General features: G+C 36.6%; 1 protein-coding gene across 3 annotated transcripts; it reads right to left on the bottom strand.

Annotated features, from left to right (window-relative positions):
- Window positions 1-6,734: 6,734 nt before the first annotated feature.
- On the bottom strand, window positions 6,735-21,794 carry zgc:152951 (uncharacterized protein LOC569013 homolog). Of its 3 annotated transcripts, none has more exons than XM_067409811.1 (10): window positions 21,723-21,794; window positions 21,527-21,633; window positions 20,501-20,748; window positions 20,278-20,380; window positions 15,608-15,681; window positions 15,207-15,404; window positions 14,982-15,119; window positions 11,682-11,771; window positions 11,426-11,569; window positions 6,735-8,722 (listed from the first exon to the last, which is right to left on the bottom strand). In XM_067409811.1, the coding sequence occupies exons 3-10, from the start codon at window positions 20,738-20,740 to the stop codon at window positions 8,594-8,596; spliced, it is 1,116 nt and encodes a 371-aa protein (XP_067265912.1). In that variant the 5' UTR covers window positions 20,741-20,748; window positions 21,527-21,633; window positions 21,723-21,794; the 3' UTR covers window positions 6,735-8,593. The 3 variants fall into 3 exon arrangements, with proteins under 3 accessions (XP_067265912.1, XP_067265913.1, XP_067265911.1); XM_067409812.1 differs by having other exon boundaries at window positions 21,719-21,790; XM_067409810.1 differs by having other exon boundaries at window positions 21,527-21,756.
- Window positions 21,795-22,444: the final 650 nt, after the last annotated feature.

Below are 22,444 nucleotides of genomic sequence, written 5' to 3'. Positions count from 1 at the left end.
AAAACAAGTTGCTAATGTTTTAGCATGATCATGTAGTGCGTTGCAGCAATGTTTCTACTAGCATGAATTAGCACATCGCTACCATGATTTAACATGTTTCTAACATGATTTATTTCTATTATGATTTAACATATTGCTACCATGTTTCTAATGTAAATTAACACATTGTTCTAACACGTTTTAACATGTTACTAATGTTTTAAACACATTGCATAATTTAACACATTGCTGGCATGTTTTAGCATGCTGCTATAAGAAAAGTAACAATACTAACATTTTAACATGTTGCTATTTAACGCATTGCTAGCATGTTTTTTTTATCAAATTGCTAACATGTTTTAGTGTGTTGATTGCATGTTTTTACCATGAATTAGAACATGTTTTAACATTTTGCTAACATGATTTAACATGTTGCTAGCATGTTTTAGCAGGATTTAACACATTGTTAACATGTCCTAGACTAGTTGCTTAGATAGATAGATAGATAGATAGATAGATAGATAGATAGATAGATAGATAGATAGATAGATAGATAGATAGATAGATAGATAGATAGATAGATAGATAGATAGATAGATAGATAGATAGATAGAATTTCAGTATGTTAAAAACTAAACCTAAATAGAAATATTTGAAAAAGAAAAAACTAATAAAATGACAAAAGCACATAAAAACTAATTGATAGATAGATAGATTTCCATTGCAGAACATCCATTTGATCTCGAGCAACTCTAGTGCTCATTTCACGCTAAACAACTTGTTTTGCTAAACAACTTCTTCATAAGCTTCGGTTTTCAGCAGTTTCTCTTGCAGCATTTCTCTGTATTTTGCACCATCCATTTCCCTTGTATTTTAACAAGATGCCCAGTCCCTACTGATGAAAAGCAGCCCCACAGCATGACGCTGCCACCACCATACTTCACAATGAACTATGAGCTTTTTGAGGTGTAGGAAGTGTCAGATTTGCACATACGACTTTGAATTCGGGATTAACAAGCTCTATCTTAGTCACATCTTTTCTTACATTGCACCTAGGTCACTATTAGTGTTTGTTCCACTTGGTTCTGTCAGAGAAATTGCTTTTTTGTGCCACCCTCCCTTATAGGCCAGTGTTATTCAAAGTTCTTAATGTGCTCAGGCAGTTTTGATGTCCTTATAACTCCTGATAATAATACTGCCCACTGCGACATTCAGACATTTGGATATTGTTTTGTTGGCTACCTTGTCCAAAAATATGACGATTTTATTTGATTTTTTATTTTTATATTTTCATCCCTGAATAATGAGCCCTTATCTGTGTGGTTTTTACATAGAAACATGGTAGTTATTTTAATTATTCACAGGAGAGGAAAGTGTAAGGCAGCTGTGTCCTCATTAGGGCCATTTATTTTTTTATATATGTGTGTGTGTGTGTGTGTGTGTGTGTGTGTGTGTGTGTGTGTGTGTGTGTGTGTGTGTGTGTGTGTGTGTGTGGAGCTGCTGTAACACTGGAGCTGAATATTTTAACACTTCAAGGTTTTTTTTTTTTTTTAAGAAAAATTGCTCTCCAAAAAAAACAAAAAAAAAACAGCACATTACAATAATTTGTGTTCCAGGGCTTAGAAATAATATCAGAGAGAGCTACAGGGTTTGTAATTATATAACTTGATGATATGATTGGAGAATTGGAGAAAATATTGCAATATTTTACTGTGCACCAACCTGATCTCAGAGGAAAACATAACTATTTATGAGGTGGCAATTTTGTATGATGTGAATTGCATGAAGGTCCAGCCTTAAACATAACCATCACTAGGGCATAAGCAGATTGTACGAAAAACGTACGAATGAGAATGTGTGAATTTTTACCAATTAGCCACCAATTTTGTAAAACGTAAAATACTTACGAATCACCATGAGATTGTGTTGGCACAACACAGAAAAATGGAAGACCTTGGTTCTTTGTTAACAAAAGACATAAAACTTCATGACAATGAGCTGTTGATTCTCTATCACACCTCAGCATTCATTTTAAAACTTTTATATTTATGATTTTTTGTTCTAATATTTTGAAAATCAGCTCACATAGGACAACAGCAAAAATGCACTCACATTCAGGATTATTATAGTTTACTGAAACTATAACTATTGAACTATTGAAACTATTGAAGAGCAAAGGCCCCAAGAAGAAAGAGTGCCCCAAGAAAGGGACCCAGAGAAACAGAAGCGACTTCTTTCATCTCTTCCTTGACCATGTTACTGAAACTCAAATGTGAGACATTCAAACTGACCAATCAGAAGATTACAACTTCCCCTGCCAAACTAAAGGTGTGACAATTAGCAGACCTCCAATGTAGACACATCTTGGCCTACAGGCCTTGATCACTATCAACACCTCTTTAGGAATTCCATGGCCCTGGGAGGGGGTTGGAACAGGAAAGCAAATGTCTTTTTTTATTTTCATCCTTACAATACAAAATTACTGAAACTACACCTAAAAAACTATAATAGTGTCAATATAATACTAAAATTGTGGAAGCTTGTTTCTACCACTGAATAAAAAATAAAAAAGGTAATTGCAACTTTTCATTTCATGTTTTTCTATAAAATCGCAGAATTGCATGATATAAACTTGCAATTGTGAGTTGTAAAGTCAAAATTGCGTGATGTAAGTCACAATTGCGTGTTTAAATTCAGAATTGTGAGATACACAATCTTGATATATATAAATTCGCAATTGCGAGAAAATGTCAATTGCGAGATATAAACTCGCAATTTAACTATAAATATAAACTTGCAAAATATAAACTTGCAAGATATAAACTCGCAATTGCAATAAAGTCAGACTTGTGATATAAACTAGCAATTGCGAGGAATAAAGCCAGAATTGTTGATATAAACTCGCAATTGTGAGAAAAAAAAAACAAAACAAAAAAACAGAATTGTGATATAAACTCACAATGCGAGAAATAAAGCCAGAATTGTGAGATATAAACTCACAATTACGAGAAATAAAGCCAGAATTGTGAGATATAAACGTACAATTGTGAGGAATAAAGCCAGAATTGTGAGATTCGCAACTGTGAGGGGAAAAAAATTTTAGAATTGTGTGATATGAAGTTGCAATTATCTATTAAACAGTTTTATTCCATGATGGAAACAAGCTTCCATATAAAATAGCACTGATTATATTGTGAAAATGTTTTCAACAAGCCAGTCTGCTCTAAATGCAAATGGATATGCAAAGTACAAGAACATAGTGCCACCTTTGTATTTCTCAGAATGAAATTAGCTGATGGAGGTTAAAAAAAAAAAAAAAAGAAAAAAAGTGGCATAAATGGCATTTTACATTTTCAGATAGCTGTACTCTACCCTCCTCCTCCTCCTCCTCCTCCCTCTTTGTGACACATCATACATTTCTTAACCCAAATACGGTTGAGCCTATTTAAAAAAAAAAAAAAAAAAATCACCAGGGGAACTTCTGTTGAATGCAGATAAAAGCAAATATATGTTTTTCTATAAGACCCCAAATAGTTGTTGTACACGTCTTCTTGTGCCTCAGGTCCATCCATGTTGAACCGAATGACTTCCCAGTGTTAGACTCTTGGCATTTGGATGAATAACATTTTGAATGGTGCATATCTTTAAATGAAAAGACAAAAGGTAAAGCTAAAAAGGTAAAGACAAAAAAGAGCATCCGATATATACGTATATACTATAGTTGTTTAGTTGAACATCACTGAAATTACTTTAAAAAACACTGGTTTAACATGCATTAATTGTAAAATTTTAATCCTATGTGGTTGTTAAATCATTTGGTTCTTAATATCTTTAACATCACTGATGTTTTCGCTCAGTATTTGACAACAACAGGCATTCGAATCTTCTGGATTTATTTATCATGTCTGTGCGCAATGTGGCAAGGCGAGCTCATCAACTGCGGTTAATAAGTATCGTGAGAAACAGTGCTGCGGTTGGTGGGCTGAAGAATTAGCTTCTCGCTACTCTCACCCTCATGAACCCAAATGATGCTCAAGGCAACAGTGTTGCAAAAAGCTTCTCAACAGGCTTATGACATTCAAACCTAAGGCTGCAAGACGGTGTGACAGTGGCATTTTCATTTCAGGCAGATTGTCTGAACTACTGCGTATGCATTACAGTTATGACTAATAACCAGAATGAAAAAAAACAAACAACAAAAAAAAATGTACAAGTATAAAAGTGCACTAAAAGCCACTAATCAAATCTGACTATGTGACTCTTGTACAGATACAGTAGATAGAAGCTCAAGATGTTCTCTGGATCATCTCAAACATTGCTGGAGAACATAATCTTCAACTTGTGGAGTTCATGCAGTGTTGCTAATAAGCAAAAGAGAAAATACTAAAAAATTCATGATTTTTTCCCCATTCCACGCTTTACTTGGTCTAGTGACGTTGAGCATAAAGCAACACTGCCTCCCTCTGAATATTACACACACTGCAACAGGTCTATTAGACCAGTCAATGACTTTCAACTGGGTTTGCTTCAGAACCCAGATTGTACATTTGGAAATCAAGTGGAGACCCAAAATTATTTACTGTACAAAGTAAACAAACTAATTGTATTAATATTACCATGAACTGTTTTGCATATTGTTTGTTTTTAAAATGTCTTTCATTTGAATAATTTCATGCTCCTGGCAGTCAATAATTTATTGCATAAAATGTGTCTGGCACAATTTGTGTCAACACAATCTTTCTGTGTTGGCATCTGTCTAATTTGGCTGTTTCTACCAAGTGACAGATGAATTTGCAGCAAAATACTGTACAGCTTCAATGGACATGCAGCTTTTTTCAGAATGTCTCCTTCATTTGAAGATTGTTCTACCAATTTTACCTGTAACTGTTAATATTTAAGTAAGTTGCATCTTATTATTTACATTACTTACAACAAGAAATCTAGGGAAACTGGGGAAAGTTACTTAAAAGCAATGCATTACTATATTCCGTTACTCCGTAAAAAAGTAACTACTTTCATTACTGTTTAATAGCTACCCGTTTCCACCTGGTATTAAGATGTGTTTTGGTCGATCGGATCACAAGTGGACGACGCTAAATACAGGTGTAAACGGGGTGTAAAACGTTCAGAGTTTGTCCTCTTTCGGCCACTTTAGTCGAAAACACATTCTGATTGCTTTCGTAGTGGAAACACTCATGTGGTCGAATGTGTTCAAACAGCTAAAGACCGCCAACCAAAGTCCCTTTAAGACAAGTCATTTCACTTGGTGACCATCTTTGAAACACCTCTCGGGCATGCAAGTGCAGCTCCTATCTCTTTGAATGGGGAAACATCAAATTCTCCAAAACTGTTTGCCAAGCTTTTGATTAAATGTCATATTTGAAAGCACCAATGAAATCTGACAACAACTGTCTTACAAATTTTGTTTCTAAATGCTCAAATCATGATTAAAAATTGTGTTTTTCAGGCTGGATCAGGCTAAATGCGCATCTCTTGTGCCTCATTTCGGAGGCGTGAGTCTGACTGTTTCTATAGGAACCGGAGCTTCTAACGGCCGCTGCAGTGACGCGATGACTTTAATCGGTGATTGGCTTATATTTAGAAGGCGGGACTTATTCCACCATATTGCGCGTTGCACTTTCTCCCATTCAAAACAATAAAAGTGACGCATCTTGTGTTATTCTATAGTCTTTGCCGCCAACTCTCCGACCATTGACACGATAAACATTATGGGAAGCGCGCTAGCCAGACGGGATTAAAACTTTGTAAATTGAAAACCCAAGTTTGTTTTGAAGACGAAAAATGTAACAAGTACAATGTTCTCTAAACATTTCTGTTTTCTATCATGCACTTACCGTGTTCAGCGCGGTCTCGCGGCTGTCAGAGCAGAAACGAAAGCTGCTCTCTGTATGTTTTCCTGTTGTCCGTTCACGTTCATATGCAGGTATTTCGCCTATTAAATCAAAATTTCTGAAGAAAATTCCCCGCTCACAGACCCTCCCCTCGAAGAAATCCGGACAGAGGTGGTCGAAAGTGGATAAAAGAGACTCCCTCGTCTACTTGTGATCTGATCGACCAAAACGCATCTAGATACAAGGTGCAAACAGGGCCTTAGTTACTTTCAATGGAAAGTAACGTGTTACGTTACATTTGCGTTATTTTTCATCACCTGGGTTGCTTGTTTGTTTGTTTTTATAACAGATTTTAGCACAAATAAATAAATAAATGATGTTTTTTCCAAAGTCATGATCAAACGTCAGCAGCAAAGACATTGGTTAATAAAGTGATATTAAATACATGAAGTATAGTTTAGTTATTTAACATTTAATTATTGTAGCTTTGCATTTCACTGTTTTTATTCATTTTGAGGAATACTGAATCTGTTTTTGTGCAAGTGAAATGACTAAATGTTCACATTTAGTCTAGAACTACAATAACCATCATGTTCACACAGCGCACCCAATGCCTCTGCATTTACAATTTCTCTCAACATGGAGACAGGAGAGCTGTCAGTCAATAAACAGGAAAACAAAGTAACTTGCATTACTTATTCGAAAAAGTAACTCAGATATTTTGTTATAAATTTAAAAGAAATGTGTTACTTTACTAGTTACCTGAAGAAAAAAAAAAAAAAAACGATTACGTAACTCGAGTTACTTGTAATGCGTTACCCCCGACACTGCCTGCCATCTACTTTTCATTTCAACAAAAATAAGGGCACATGAAATGTCTATTGAATATACTTTATTTTATCGTTGTAATTTTTTTTTTTATATAAAAGACAGTATTGCAGTATTGCTCTAGATTCAAATATATAAGTCATGTCCATGCATATGAATGAGTCTAATCTTGATTTTGTTCAGGGTGATTGCATTGCACTGATATCCTTCCTTACAGTAAAAGAGATAAGATGAGGTAACTCTGGGACTTTTTCAGAGGTGAGCTATGATTCACCAATCTCTGCTTGCAGATGAAAGTTTCAAATGAACTGATTTCCTGAAGCAATGGGATGTGCAGTCAAGTGGAGTAATATGAGAATATCAGTCTCATGCAGAGGTGAAAAGGCACTGGCTGAACCTCATTTTACTCGTGCATCTGATAGTATCAGCCCTTGCAATACTATTCTATAGTATCACATGCAGTAAAGGATAAATCACATGCTTATAGTGCATCACAGTAATTCAACATCTATTAAAAATGGCATTTTTCCATGTTGCTCACAGACTCAGAAAAGGGCTCCAACTTCAGGAGGACTTTCACTGCCTTAAGCAAGACAGATGGGAAATCGATTTTCAGAAACTTTCAGTCTGAATCTCATTTTCTATAAAAATATTATGGGAATTCTTGTTAACCCTTGATCAAATCAGACATTTCTCATACGAAACAGGCCCTGTTTATGAGAAACCAGTTATGAGATTCCATCAGCCCTGATGCCCTTTCAATAATTGATCAAATAACATATCATGCATTAGAAAAAGTACTCATTGCTACTGGCTGGTATCATTCTGATAAACTGATATGTGTGCGGCTCGGTTCTCTGCTGAAGACATCCATCATTCAGACAGAGTCAAAAGTACAACAAACAGCATGAAGGATCCAAAACTAATGCCTCAGAATTGTCCATGTCCTATGCATTTCCCTTCAGGTCTTTCAAGAAGAAACATGTCCAGATATAAAACAGTGAACAGCACTCAATGTTCAATAAATTAAAAATACCAGAAAATAATTTTGATCTAATCATCATACAAATATCATATGGCTTTTTGAAGACTTGGAATATAGCTTACAATTCATATTGAACATTTATATGATGTTTTTTCCCTTTGTGGTGTATTGTAAAATAAATTGCCATTCGCTTTCCCTTTTGTTTCAAAGAAAGAAAAGAAAGTATGTTCTTTTCTGGGTGAAATTGTGAATAGACATATTTTTTTCCCCATATATACATATACATATACATATACATATACATATATATATATAAATTTAGAGACAAAACATTCCTAAAAGTATCCGTGCAAATCTTTCATATATTGAAATGTAAATATTGCTGTTTCTTACTGTGTATTGTTAAATTGATGCACGTTTATAAAAATTATTAAATATTGATCCTTGAGGTCATTTAGTAAAAAAATTGTATATTATAAGCAATGTGCACCATTTCTCAGTCTGTGCAAAGTTTTTCTATTTCATTATGATTCATGAGTTCTTTTTTACTTTTCATAGTGTTGCTAGAAACTCTAAATAAAAATAAAAAATGTACATAGATGCAATTCATATGATAATAGAGATAAATTAAATTAAATTATATTTGTTTAAAAATACATCCTTGTAGGAGAATATATAAAACATGTAACTGCATAATAATCAGTGCAAAATGCTGCAATACAATTTGGAAAATTATAGGTACAAAATTTTGTTATAAATATTCGCTACAGTAACACATTGCCCTTTGGGAGGTGAAGGAACAAGGTAAAGGGATCTTAATGCATAGTTGTCATTTCAGGGTACAGTTTTGTTCTGAATCGCTCGTCTCCGCTGAATGTGTGCAATAGAAACGCAGTGCCCACAATGAGTCAGTGATAGAGTGATCATGTGCATGAGAATGTGGTTTAGTTCAGTCTGTGCTGTTTATAGACCAGTCATAGGGCAGATAGCTCACTTTGACCTTTCCTGCTGATAGCAGAGACTGTAGATTCTTCTTCTTCTCTGATGCTCCCATATGATCAAACACCCAGTTCAGCAGCTGAAAAGAAAACATCACAAGCTGATCTAGTGCATCTTTAAACAAGACCTATTAAGCTATTACATTTATATGAACCTATTTTACATTTTCTTTAGCGAGTAATGTTGCTGTTTGAGCATGAAAAAGGTCATGCTCTACAAAGCACAACAAAGGTCTACAAAAGCACAATGTCACCCCAAAGGAAGTTATTCTCTATAGCTGTGTTTCCACTACAGGAACTACGGACTTTGGGGTGGTACTCTGTGTGTTTTGACTGCAGGAACCAGGGTCTAATTGAAGTTCTGAGTAAACATTTCCCCCTCAGAAAGTCCCTGCTCATGAGGTAGTACTTTTTTTAAAATTCAGGAACTTTTGGGGGTGGGACTTGGGTGCTGAACATGCTGATTGGTTAAATTCATGCAGCATTTTAAAAGTCTGTTGCGGTGCATGCAGAAAGTTGTTTGCTATTCAAATCAACAACAGAGTTTAAAGGTGCCCTAGAACCAGTTTTTACAAGATGTAAAATAAGTCTAAGGTGTCCCCTGAATGTGTTTGTGAAGTTTCAGCTCAAAATACCCCATAGATTTTTTTTAATTAAGTTTTTTAACTGCCTATTTTGGGGCATCATTAACTATGCACCGATTCAGGCTGCGGCCCCTTTAAATCGCGCGCTCCCTGCCCCCGAGCTCTTGACTATAATACAGAGCATTTACAAAGTTCACACAGCTAATATAACCCTCTAATGGATCTTTACAAGATGTTCGTCACGCATACTGCATACATGCATCGGATCATGTAAGTATAGTATTTATTTGGATGTTTACATTTGATTCTGAATGAGTTTGATAGTGCTCCGTGGCTAACGGCTAATGCTACACTGTTTGTTGTGTTTATGAATTATACAGACTGCAAGTGTTTAATAATGAAAATAGTGACGGCTCTTGTCTCCGTGAGTACAGTAATAAACGATGGTAACGTTAACCACATTTAACAGTACATTAGCAACATGCTAACGAAACATTTAGAAAGATAATTTACAAATATCACTAAAAATATCATGTAATCATGGATCATGTTAGTTATTATTGCTCCATCTGCCATTTTTTGCTATTGTCCTTGCTTGCTTACCTAGTCTGATGATTCAGCTGTGCACAGATCCAGACGTTAATACTGGCTGCCCTTGTCTAATGCCTTGAACATGAGCTGGCATATGCAAATATTGGGGGCGTACATATTAATGATCCCGACTGTTACGTAACAGTCGGTGTTATGTTGAGATTCGCCCGTTTTTCGGAGGTCTTTTAAACAAATGAGATTTATATAAGAAGGAGTAAACAATGGTGTTTGAGACTCACTGTATGTCTTTTCCATGTACTGAACTCTTGTTATTCAACTATGCCAAGGTAAATTACATTTTTGATTCTAGAGCACTTTTAAAAAATAAGACTGATGACCCGACAACGAGTTTCAGGCTTTATTAAGCTTAAATGCAGAGGATTAAATGCAGTAGGAACTGGAAAGACGCAATTCTACGTCACCGGACTTAATCTTCACCGTACTTTAGTCCGCGATTGAAATGCAGACAACATCAGGTCTGGGGAAAAAAGTTGCCTGGGACAACTCTATTTCGGTGGAAAAGCAGCTTATATCAGCAAGTACTGTTTCTTAACTCCTTGAACACCTCGACATCTTGGGTTTTATTCTGGAAACGTAACGTATTTACTGAATCACAGTATTCCTCATTTAAATAATTCCCACTTAAGGTATGCACCAAAAAAAAAAAAAAAAAAAAAAAGGGTGAGGCCTTGTTGAGTTGCGTCAATAGTGTGTTGAAACTCGTGATTATTTTAAGGGGCGTGACATTTCCAAAACACTCTTAAAGTGGTTGACCAATCACAACACACTGTCCAGCCAACCAATCAGAGCGAATTGCGGTGGAATGAGGGCTTTCATAGAGACAGGAAATAAACAGAGCATTAGGCCAGGTGTCCACCAAAGCGTTTTTCCGAGGCTAGCGTATTTTTCTAATTAAAAAAGCTTTAAGCTTGATGTTGAGTAGTGACCTATAGAGGGCACAACAGGATAAGAAATCTTTGAAGTCCACATTCACGCTTCGCATACACCGAAGAGCATCCCACAAGATATGTTTATTTATGCAATCTGGATGATCAATATTGATTTGGTAATGCATGTTTTAAACAGCTTATTGTACACGCAAGTTAAACGCCGTTCTAAACTAATGTGCCCTGCATTACACACACACACATACAGACAGTAGCGCGCACATCACGAGCAGATCGCACGCAAACAGAATCACAGGAGCGCAGAAATGTATTGTCAACACTGTTCTGTGATTTATCAATAAAATAGCTCAGAAAATGCGTTCAAGTCTCAGCTCGATTGTGATCATCAGAAAGAATAAAGTCATATACACCAAGGATGGTTTGAAGGTGAGTAAAGCTTAGTGTAATTTTCATTTGAAAGTGAACTAATCCTTTAAAGACAGACCCAAAATAACCCCTGCTCCCCAACCACTTGCACTGTATGGAAAAGAGAAGCTTGGAAATTATGCTAAATATCTCCTTTAGTGCTACACAGAAGAAAGAAAGTCATAATATCATGTGAGTAAAAAATGTATTTCCGTGTCAGTTATCACTTTAGATGAAACAACAGCATGATCTTCCATGTACATGAATTGAGAGTGATGATATATTTTAGTAATACCTTCTCATCCGTGCCTCCAAAGTCTTCCTTGTACCACTTGAAGATCTGGCTGAGTTTCACTTCACGTCCCACGCTGTCAATCACGCAGCTGTCGTCGTTCTCCAAGAACGCTTCTGCTGCAGCACGCAACTGACCATCAATGTCCTGATGTGAGACATGCATGGAAATTTAATCACAATATGCTTTTTACACTTTCAGAAAGAATGTGTAGACATTTATAGACTGTATTGAAAATGAGAATACTTTGGGTATTAACCTGTGCTGTGTATGTCTTAATTGGAGGGCAGCCCTTTGCACCACAGTTCAGTGCAAAATGAATGAGAGGCTCAACTTCAGGAAGTGCCACCTAAAGGATGAAGACACACATTACTACTGTTAATAACATTCACAGATATCTTTTACTCCAGTGTTTGCCAACAGTTTTTGTTTTAATGCTGCCTTCATGTGCGGAATTATCGTAAATACAAGTTTTCTAGTTAAAAACTGGACATTAATGCCCTCTCAAGTCACATTTACCACTGGGAAGGTATAATTTTGATACCTAAGTTCCTGAGTTGGGATTGCCTTATAGTTTAAACATGGTGGAGGGGAGAACAATTGCTGCTGTGACAGGTATTCTCTATTAGTTTTTTCCACAACAGCTACATCACCTTGTCTTGTCGTTTAAAGAAGTGCATATTTACATACAGTGGGTACGGAAAGTATTCAGACCCCCTTAAATTTTTCACTCTTTGTTATATTGCAGCCATTTGCTAAAATCATTTAAGTACATTTTACACACAGCACCCCATATTGACAGAAAAACACAGAATTGTTGACATTTCTGCAGATTTATTAAAAAAGAAAAACTGAAATATCACATGGTCCTAAGTATTAAGACCCTTTGCTCAGTATTTAGTAGAAGCACCCTTTTGATCTAATACAGCCATGAGTCTTTTTGGGAAAGATGCAACAAGTTTCTCAGACCTGGATTTGGGGATCCTCTGCTATTCCTCCTTGCAGATCCTCTCCAGTTCTGTCAGGTTGGATGGTAAACGTTGGTGGACAGCCATTTTTAGGTCTCTCCAGAGATGCTCAATTGGGTTTAAGTCAGGGCTCTGGCTGGGCCATTCAAGAACAGTCACAGAGTTGTTGTGAAGCCACTCCTTCGTTATTTTAGCTGTGTGCTTAGGGTCATTGTCTTGTTGGAAGGTAAACCTTCGGCCCAGTCTGAGGTCCTGAGCACTCTGGAGAAGGTTTTTGTCCAGGATATCCCTGTACTTGGCCGCATTCATCTTTGCCTTGATTGCAACCAGTCGTCCTGTCCCTGCAGCTGAAAAACACCCCCACAGCATGATGCTGCCACCACCATGCTTCACTGTTGGGACTGTATTGTACAGGTGATGAGCAGTGCCTGGTTTTCTCCACACATACCGCTTAGAATTAAGGCCAAAAAGTTCTATCTTGGTCTCATCAGACCAGAGAATCTTATTTCTCACCATCTTGGCAAACTCCATGCGGGCTTTCATGTGTCTTGCACTGAGGAGAGGCTTCCGTCGGGCTACTCTGCCATAAAGCCCCAACTGGTGCAGGGCTGCAGTGATGGTTGACTTTCTAAAACTTTCTCCCATCTCCCGACTGCATTTCTGGAGCTCAGCCACAGTGATCTTTGGGTTCTTCTTTACCTCTCTCACCAAGGCTCTTCTCCCCCGGTAGCTCAGGTTGGCCGGACGGCCAGCTCTAGGAAGGGTTCTGGTCATCCCAAAAGTCTTCCATTTAAGGATTATGGAAGCCACTGTGCTCTTAGGAACTTTAAGTTTTTTTGTAACCTTGGCCAGATCTGTGCCTTGCCACAATTCTGTCTCTGAGCTCTTCAGGCATTTCCTTTGACCTCATGATTCTCATTTGCTCTGACATGCACTGTGAGCTGTAAGGTCTTATATAGACAGGTGTGTGGCTTTCCTAATCAAGTCCAAATCAGTATAATCAAACACAGCTGGACTCAAATGAAGGTGTGGAACCATCTCAAGGATGATCAGAAGAAATGGACAGCACCTGAGTTAAATATATGAGTGTCACAGCAAAGGGTCTGAATACTTAGGACCATGTGATATTTCATTTGGTTCTTTTTTAATAAATCTGCAAAAATGTCAACAATTCTGTGTTTTTCTGTCAATATGGGGTGCTGTGTGTACATTAATGAGGAAAAAATGAACTTAAATGATTTTAGCAAATGGCTGCAATATAACAGAGTGAAAAATTTAAGGGGGTCTGAATACTTTCCGTACCCACTGTATATGAATAATCATTTGAAGCATATTGTATGTTTTATACACAGCGTATTTGACCAAAATTCAAGACATTTTAGCAAGCTGACTATCTAGATAGTGCAGTGAATATTTATGGTTGTCAATGAATGGGATGCTAAATATCAGATTTTCACAATAAAAAAGAAAGAATATTCCTGGTGTCCTCAATAAATCCTGCTCTTTCCAACAACAAAGCACTTGACTGCAACAAGCTCGTAATCACAACTTCAGAAGTGGGAAGTAGGAAATTTCCGATATACTCCAACATTTTTGTACACTAGTGTTCTGTTTTTTTTTTGTTTTTGTTTTTTTTTAAAAGAAGTCTATTATGCTCTCCAAGACTACATTTATACAGTGAAAACAGCAATTGTGATATCTTATTAATTTACAATAACTGTTATCAATGTTAAAACAGTTGTGATACATTTCTCAGGATTTTTGATGATTATAAAGTTCAAAAGAACAGCATTTATTTGAAATATAAATCTTCTGTAACATTATAAATATCTTTACTGTCACTTTTGATCAATTTTATGCATCCTTGCTGAATATTTTTTTTTTTTTCATAAATAAATAAATAAAAATCTTACTAACACTTACTGACTTACTGAACATTTGAACTGTGTGTATATACAAGTACCACTCACATAAATTAACAAGGTTAGACTTAAACTTCAAACAAACATGGATGTGCAGAAGTCCGCAGCAAAACGAGCCAATGGCATTTGTCTGTGGTGTTGTGTGCAGACGTGGTCAGTATGGTGAGATTAGAACAGGAGTTAGAGGTGAGTGGCATTGTTTTATCTATGCTGATGAATGCTGAGGCTAATTTGTCACACGTGTTCTGTTAATTTACTTTTGTATTGTAATTGTATTTGTACTGTTTTTTTATTGCAACACTGGTAGATAGAGATATAATACGATGAGCGTTCTAAAATCCTCTGAAAATATCAAATCCGTTTTTATATCCTTTGGCTGGATGGAATCACAGTTTAAAGCTAAAAAGAAAACTGGAGTGTGTGCCCATCATACACTACGTGATTTTCTGTGAAATCTGTCAACTCCGACTGCTCAAAATCGGCAGACTGGCACAGAATTTTGGCAACTACTGTTGACTCATCCAGACTGCAAATCAGGGCAAAAATCTGAGCAAAATTCATGTTGTGTATTCCAATGAGAAATACGGCAGCATTCATCATATTAACAGTCATATTATATTGAGGAATGAGCTTATACTGAACAAACCGCTCCTCCTCTTCCTGGGATACCTGCAGTCGAGGGTCGTTCCTGGAAAAGGGCTTCAGGATTTGTGCCACTCCTTTTCGATTTCCTCGAAGCACTCCATTTTCAATATCCTGCAGTGTAAACACCTCACCACCAATGAGGTAGCTCACATAGTTGAAGAACTGGAAAAAAAGAGACCAAATGTTCAAGCACTGAAAGCATTTCATATTTTTCCATTTCACAATCCAAATGTTCTCCACTTCTCTTACCCGATACCTTTGCCATATGTTTTTGGGAAAGCCCAGACGCAGGTTCCCGTGGATGACGAGGGCGTTGTAGACGTTGATAAAGAAGGCCAGTTTTTCTTCACGGCTCAAGGAGAGCAGCTCCACGCGCTGAAGCTGGACAGCTAGATCACAGTACCGCTCGAAGTACGGGCTCCGGGACATGGCCTTGTAATCAACTGTCTGGTCAAAAGTGGAGACCCAGACGGTCACAAAGACATGTACCTTTCTTATTTAAAACATAATGTGGTGGAACACTCCTTAGGTTATTCATTCGCCACAAACATCAAATATCTGACTGTTCATGTCTGTGGCCAATCCATTGAACATAGTCTTGCATCTATTTGATATGCAGCCTGTAATGAGATGGTGAAACGGTGTGTTACCTTGCCATCTTCAGAGAGGTGATCAGAGTAGAGTTTCAGGATCAGATTCCTCATTGCCTCCGAAAGCTCCCACGCTGCTTAGGGCAATGAGAATAAAAATGACTGAAACAACCAAACATAAAAGGCCATAGGCCATAGTGAATGTATACTTTATTTTTTGTTCATCATGTAACTGATAACTAGATTTATGTTTCCTGAAGGAAATACAACAGCTTGTAAGGCAGCAAAAGAATAGTGGTAAAGCTGTAGGTAAGTTTATGTTTTAGGTTTTAGTCTAAATGAAATGCAGCATCAGAGCCGGTTTGCTGTTGTTGCGGCACTCAGCGTGTGGTTAAATGATTAAGAATATGCAAGAAAGACTAATCAATAAAAGTATTCAAGTAGATTTAAGAAAGAGGACCATTTGAAATTCATTATGCAAATATTACGATGACGCCATTGCTCTCGGTGAATGCTGAACATAATCTGATTTCAAATTCTATCATTTCAATTGTAGATTTCTAAAAACATTTTATAAATAAACATTTTATAAATGTTGCTACACAATTATGACAAGTTAATTTTTCAACAAGTTAAAAATGTTTGGGGTCAGTTTTTTAAGAAATTAAAAGAAAAATCAAGTTCGGGAAGCATTAAACTGATCAAAAGTGACAGTAAAAACATTTATAATGTTACCAAAGATTTCTATTTCAAATAAATGCTGTTCTTTGGAACTTTCTATTCATCAAAGAATCCTAAAGAAAAAGTGTATTATGGTTTCCAAAAAAATATTGAGCAACTGTTAACTGTTTCCAACATTTATAATAATAATAGGAAACATTTCTTAAGCAGCAAATCAGCGTATTAGAATGATTTCTGAGGGATCATGTGACACTGAAGACTGGAGTAATGATGCTGAAAATGTTAAAATATATTCAATAGAAAACAGTTATTTTAAATTGTAAAAATATTAATTCACACAAATCTGATTCACGCAGTGTTTGTGCAGCAGGCATGCTCAGCATCTGCAAAAATTATGTTCCACATTTAGCTTCACATTTTGATTCCTTGTGCGTAAACTTAAATGGAACGCTCTAATTGACACTTGACATGATTAATTCATTGCACCACCTGTAACTGCAATCTTGGTGATTCAATTTAAATAATCAAGGCCTAATTACAATAACTAAAAATAGATAGCACACCTAAGACAGAGAGTATCAAATAATAATAAAAATAATATTGATTATTATAATATTAACCAATAAATGATAATGGAGTCTGTATGTTAAAGGCTTAATTGATAGCATTTTAATACTGAGTTGCTGAAATCAAACTGAATGATTAAGGAACATCAATACTGCGCTGCCTCACAAACAGTTTAATAATAACAACAAGCAGGCAACTAATTTTAACCTATGTTAAAAACAGTCCAGATGCTGCTAGACTGGAAATTAACCAAACCCACAAATGATTAAAGCATTACTGAGCTTCATGCTTTAGAAACACATGCAGAACTTAAAGGGTTGGTTCACCCAAAAATGAAAATTATGTCATTAATGACTCACCCTCATGTCGTTCCAAACCCGTAAGACCTCCGTTCATCTTCGGAACACAGTTTAAGATATTTTAGATTTAGTCCGAGAGCTTTCTGTCCCTCCATTGAAAATGTATGTACGATATACTGTCCATGTCCAGAAAGGTAATAAAAACATCATCAAAGTAGTCCATGTGACATCAGTGGGTTAGTTAGAAGTTTTTGAAGCATCTAAAATACATTTTGGTAGCGATGGCCGATTTCGAAACACTGCTTCATGAAGCTCCGAAGCTTCATGAATATTTTGTTTCGAATCAGTGATTCGGAGCGTGTATCAAACTGCTAAAGTCACGTGATTTTAGTAAACGAGGCTTCATTACGTCATCACTGTTTCGAAACAGTTCGAAATTTCAATGGTTCAATGATAAAGTGAGCCCATGAATCATGCAGATTCAATGAGAACTATTGAACAAGTGTCTAGGGCTTTACCTATGGTTTTACCTGATCTCCGATCAGTTTTATACATTTGTATGTGTTTTAATTATACATTAGAATAATTAAAATTAATAATGGTAGTTATTAATCTCTTATTGGCCTGTTACGCTTGAGCCATGGAACAAAGAAACAAGCCTTTAAAATTGATAAAAGAACACATATTATACAGACACTCTATATTTAATCTTATTAGATGATTAGTTAATTCCATTTAATTGATTTTACTTTCAATAAAACTTTTGCAATACATTTGTTAAAGGGTATTTTTAATGCATGTTTGGCCTGAGTTTTGTTGCATTTCCACTGTTCTGACCACTAGGGGTCACCGTGGAGACGGGTGTCAGATTGTTTCGAAGCCTCGAATCATTACGGCACATTTGCTTCAACTGTTTCAGTGTTTCACGAAGCCTCAATTTGCCCATCACTACATTTTGGTCCAAAAATAACAAAAACTACGTCTTTATTCAGCATTGTCTTCTCTTCCGGGTCTGTTATATGTCCTCCGCAGTGCCACTGCTTCTGCTTCTTCTTCTTCTTTCCTGTTTTACGGCGGTTACCGCCCCCTTCTGCTCCAGACAGTGACGCTGATGACGTGTTACTGGTGCGCCCGAGCTTCGTTTACAGTCTGAGGGAGACGCACGCTGTATTCAAGCTATTTACATTGTTTGTATTTTGGTATTGCTATATTTTATAAAATGGTGCATAAGTGTGCATGACCCCCGTCATCAGCGTCACTGTCCGGAACAGAAGGGGGCGGTAATGCACCAATAAGCTGGATGCCAACCGAAGAAGAAGAAGAAGCAGCAGCGTCACTGTGGATCGAAAGCGGATATACAACAGACCCGGAAGAGAAGACAATGCTGAATAAAGTCGTAGTTTTTGTTATTTTTCGACCAAAATGTATTTTAGATGCTTCAAAAACTTCTAACTAACCCACTGATGTCACATGGACTACTTTGATGATGTTTTTAATCCTTTCTGGACATGGACAGTCTACCGTACATACATTTTCAATGGAGGGACAGAAAGCTCTCGGACTAAATCTAAAATATCTTAAACTGTGTTCCGAAGATGAACGGAGGTCTTACGGGTTTGGAATGACACGAGGGTGAGTCCTTAATGACATAATTTTCATTTTTGGATGAACTAACCCTTTAAATAGCACACTTTTAAGAGTACAGAAAGATAGGGTTCCCAAAGAGAAAGATGAAACCCTAGCAGCTAGAAAAAGCTAAAAAATAAATAAATAAATAAAAAGCCTGAGATACTGTAAGGCACCATGCACCCGACTATAGATTGTGAGCCAGTGGGGCCGAATGTTGCAGTTTCTCCAGTGCTGAGTGATGTGGTGGGAACATGCTAGTCACAGTTCAAATGCTTCCACACCATTAAACTCTGGGTAATTTTACCTGCTTCCTTCCTGTCTAGGAAGGTGACTAGTGCAAGTGAGTCAGTTTTGGGAGAGCCAACACCAATGGCAAACATGGTTCAATAAACCATCCTTTCACTTTTTTTCCACAATAAGTAAACACAAAACTGCCTCCGTGTATGGGAACTCGCCTTCACTATAAGAATAGACTAAGGCTTTGTCTGAATACATGAAGGAAAACAAGGCACGTCTAAATCCAAGGTTTGACTAACATCCTGTCTACTAAGATTACAAATGTCCATTTTAATTTTTTCTCCTTTATACTAAGAAAAAAAGCACTAGATAAAAGTGTTTAAGTATTATTTATATACTATTATATGATTAATATTTTTCTTTAACTTTTAGACTTTCACTTTTCATTTTAATTTTAGTTTAAGTAATTCTAATAGGTGTTGTTTTTATATTATTATTTAAATATTTATTTATATTAAGATATCTGTAATTTTTCTTGAACTACAGGCATGCTAACTTTTGACCCCCTCCCAAAATTATACATTCAAGCCAGGAAAGTTTCCAAAATTTGTTGATTTTTACCAAATAATAAATAAACGCAACACAAATAGCAATCATTACTTCAACACTCCAGCAACCAATATAAGGAAGTACTATAGAAAACCCCGGGGTAAACAGAATCTCACATTTTTCCTATCAAACGCTGAAACGACATTTACATTTACATACAACATGTGGTGTTTCCATAACTGTCAAAAGCATGTGAATATGAGGCAGGCGAATGGTTGTCTGTCGCTAAGCATCTAGTCGTAACATTCTAACACCACATCATTTCACACTGCAAAAAAAATAATAAAAAATGTAAAATTAGATACGTTTTAACCATAAATGCTCATCTTGACCTAGCTCTCTTCTTCTTCTTCACTATTAGAAGTGTATTACTGCCCTCCACAGGTCAAAGTTTGAACTAAATTGTCATTACAATATGCTAGTGCAAGTATATAACAATTAATTCAAACTTTGACCTGTGGAGGGCAGTGGTCTGGGGTCGCTGTAAACTGTAATTTTGACCTTCAACCGTTTGGAGGCCATTGAAGTCCACTATATGGAGAAAAATCCAGGAATGTTTTCATCAAAAACCTTAATTTCTTTTCGACTGAAGAAAGAAGGACATGAACATCTTGGATGACATGGAGGTGAGTAAATTATCAGGAAATTATCATTTGAACGTGAACTAATCTTTTAAGAGCAGTGTGAAAAGCCCTATTCAGTACTAACCTCCATCAACCTCAGTGCCATTTTCCACAGGCACAGGTGGAGCGTCCAGCGGCACAGGTTCCTCTCGTAACTTTAGGACAAGACGTTTCAGCTGCTCAGGATTCTAAGAACACACACAAAAAACATATTTTTGTGAGGTTCAGTCTCATTTCCTAGAAGCAAATATCAAGCCAAAGGTTAGTCAATAGTGAAATCACACATCAGTTACTGTTTCTTATCTCACCAGGTTTTGGAGGTCCTCGTTGTTTCCAACATAACGGTTATTGAAGAATATCTGGGGGACGGTACTGTGACCTGTGAGCTCCTTCACTTGCGCTCTTATTTCTCTATGTTTGTTCAAATCTACATCACACACAGGCACACCTAATGTACGTAGAGTAGCTTTGGCCTGTACGCAGTGTGGACAGCCCGGCACTGAGTACACCGTTACCCGTCCCTTCATGATGGGCCTGTTCTCCACCATCACAGCACCTGAAAGGTCAGAGTAAAAGCAATGATCCCAAAATGTGAAAACTGTCACATATGAATTCCCTGAACATATCTAAAAAGAGTTGGAGTCTTTCTCACTTACATGATTAGTTGCAAGTTGTAAATGACATTTTTTTAAATCATTAGAGGCTTTAAAGCATTAAAACTATTATATAAAAAGAATTAACCTAAATTTAATTGCAAAAATGTCACATTTGGCTGTTCATATTTTGTGTGCACAAAAAGCAAGGTTTCATGTGGTAATTTAGTATAATTTTTATGCTTTTATAGTATTTAATCATACTTTAAATTACCTTTTATTTTTATAATTTCATATTTTGAACCTCATCAGGTTGACAAATATATTCTGAATAAGCATTTACTGCTTGTTTGTTGAAAAAAGTGAGACATTTAGTACCCAAATTGTAGAAGTGGCAAAACGACCTTTATTTTATTAAGCATGATTTCCGCCTAAATACATCATTTATATAATAAATACATCTATTTTTATTAAATTCCACGTACGTTTAAAATATTTTAACTTGACGACAGCGGTCGCTAATACCAACTATCACTAGCTGTGCATTTTGCACTGTGGTAACTATGGTAAACGTTTGTATACATGAATGTAAAATAATATCTAAGCATCTCTAGCAATAACACCCGGCAGTTTAGTGCAGGAAGCGAATTCTGCACTGACCCACAACCAATAAGGGCCGACAATAATATTGCTAAAGCTAAAAACACAAACAGAGTAAACGGTTTCCAGGACGCGACGTACCTTTTTTTCAATCCAGCCGCTTTACTCGTGTCGGCCACCGTCAAGACTTTGACTTTGTACACCGCTTACAGGTAACCGGGTTTGCTGAGCAGGCTAATTTTGACTCGCTGTAGGAAGTAAACGGTTGAACATTGTTATACGATGTCGCTGCGCACTTCAACGCTATTCATGATGACCCACACAAATATTCACCTACAGCTGCATAATTCTCAAATAACTGAGTAGAGAAGAAGATAACAGCAGGACAGCAGAGGGAGCGTCATCCTTACGGCGATGTGAAGTCAGCACACACAAGCCACACAACATATCAACTAATCTAATAATAATAATAATAATAATAATAATAATAATAATAGATATTATTATTATACTCACAATAATATATAGTAATCCACAATAATCCACTCTGGAATACATTTTCTTCTTTTCGTTTATTATTTCATTAGCACTGGCTCATTATAGCTTGTAATGAACTTACGGACTCACAAAAAAAAAATGTATGTAATTTTTAAAGTAACAAAATTAATTTAAAGGTACAATATGTAATTTTGTCCGCTAGAGGTCGATAGAAGCCTATTCAAAAGAAAGGCGTAGCTTGATGACGCCAAGTTTGAGAGGGGAATCTTGGGACATGTCATCTCCATCTCAACGGACGGTGGAAAAGAATAGGGATAGGAGTCGGGAAGAAATCGTGTTCATGGATGCGATTATCAACGTTACTGTATGAAGCAGAGCAGGACCGAGTGTTGTTGAAGCTGAACGAGGCCGCTGGAGCGATTGCGCCTCACGAGCAGCGGGACTTTTATTATGCCACAGTCGCCGGTTCTGCTTCTGCTTTTCCGGTCATGAGTATGAGGTAACACAGCTCTGTTTATCATATTAGATACATTTGATAGTGTTGAAAATGATGTTATAACG

This window comes from Chanodichthys erythropterus, chromosome 14 (genome assembly GCF_024489055.1).
Source record: "Chanodichthys erythropterus isolate Z2021 chromosome 14, ASM2448905v1, whole genome shotgun sequence".
NCBI lineage: Eukaryota > Metazoa > Chordata > Actinopteri > Cypriniformes > Xenocyprididae > Chanodichthys > Chanodichthys erythropterus.
This window is presented reverse-complemented; position numbering and strand designations above follow the sequence as displayed.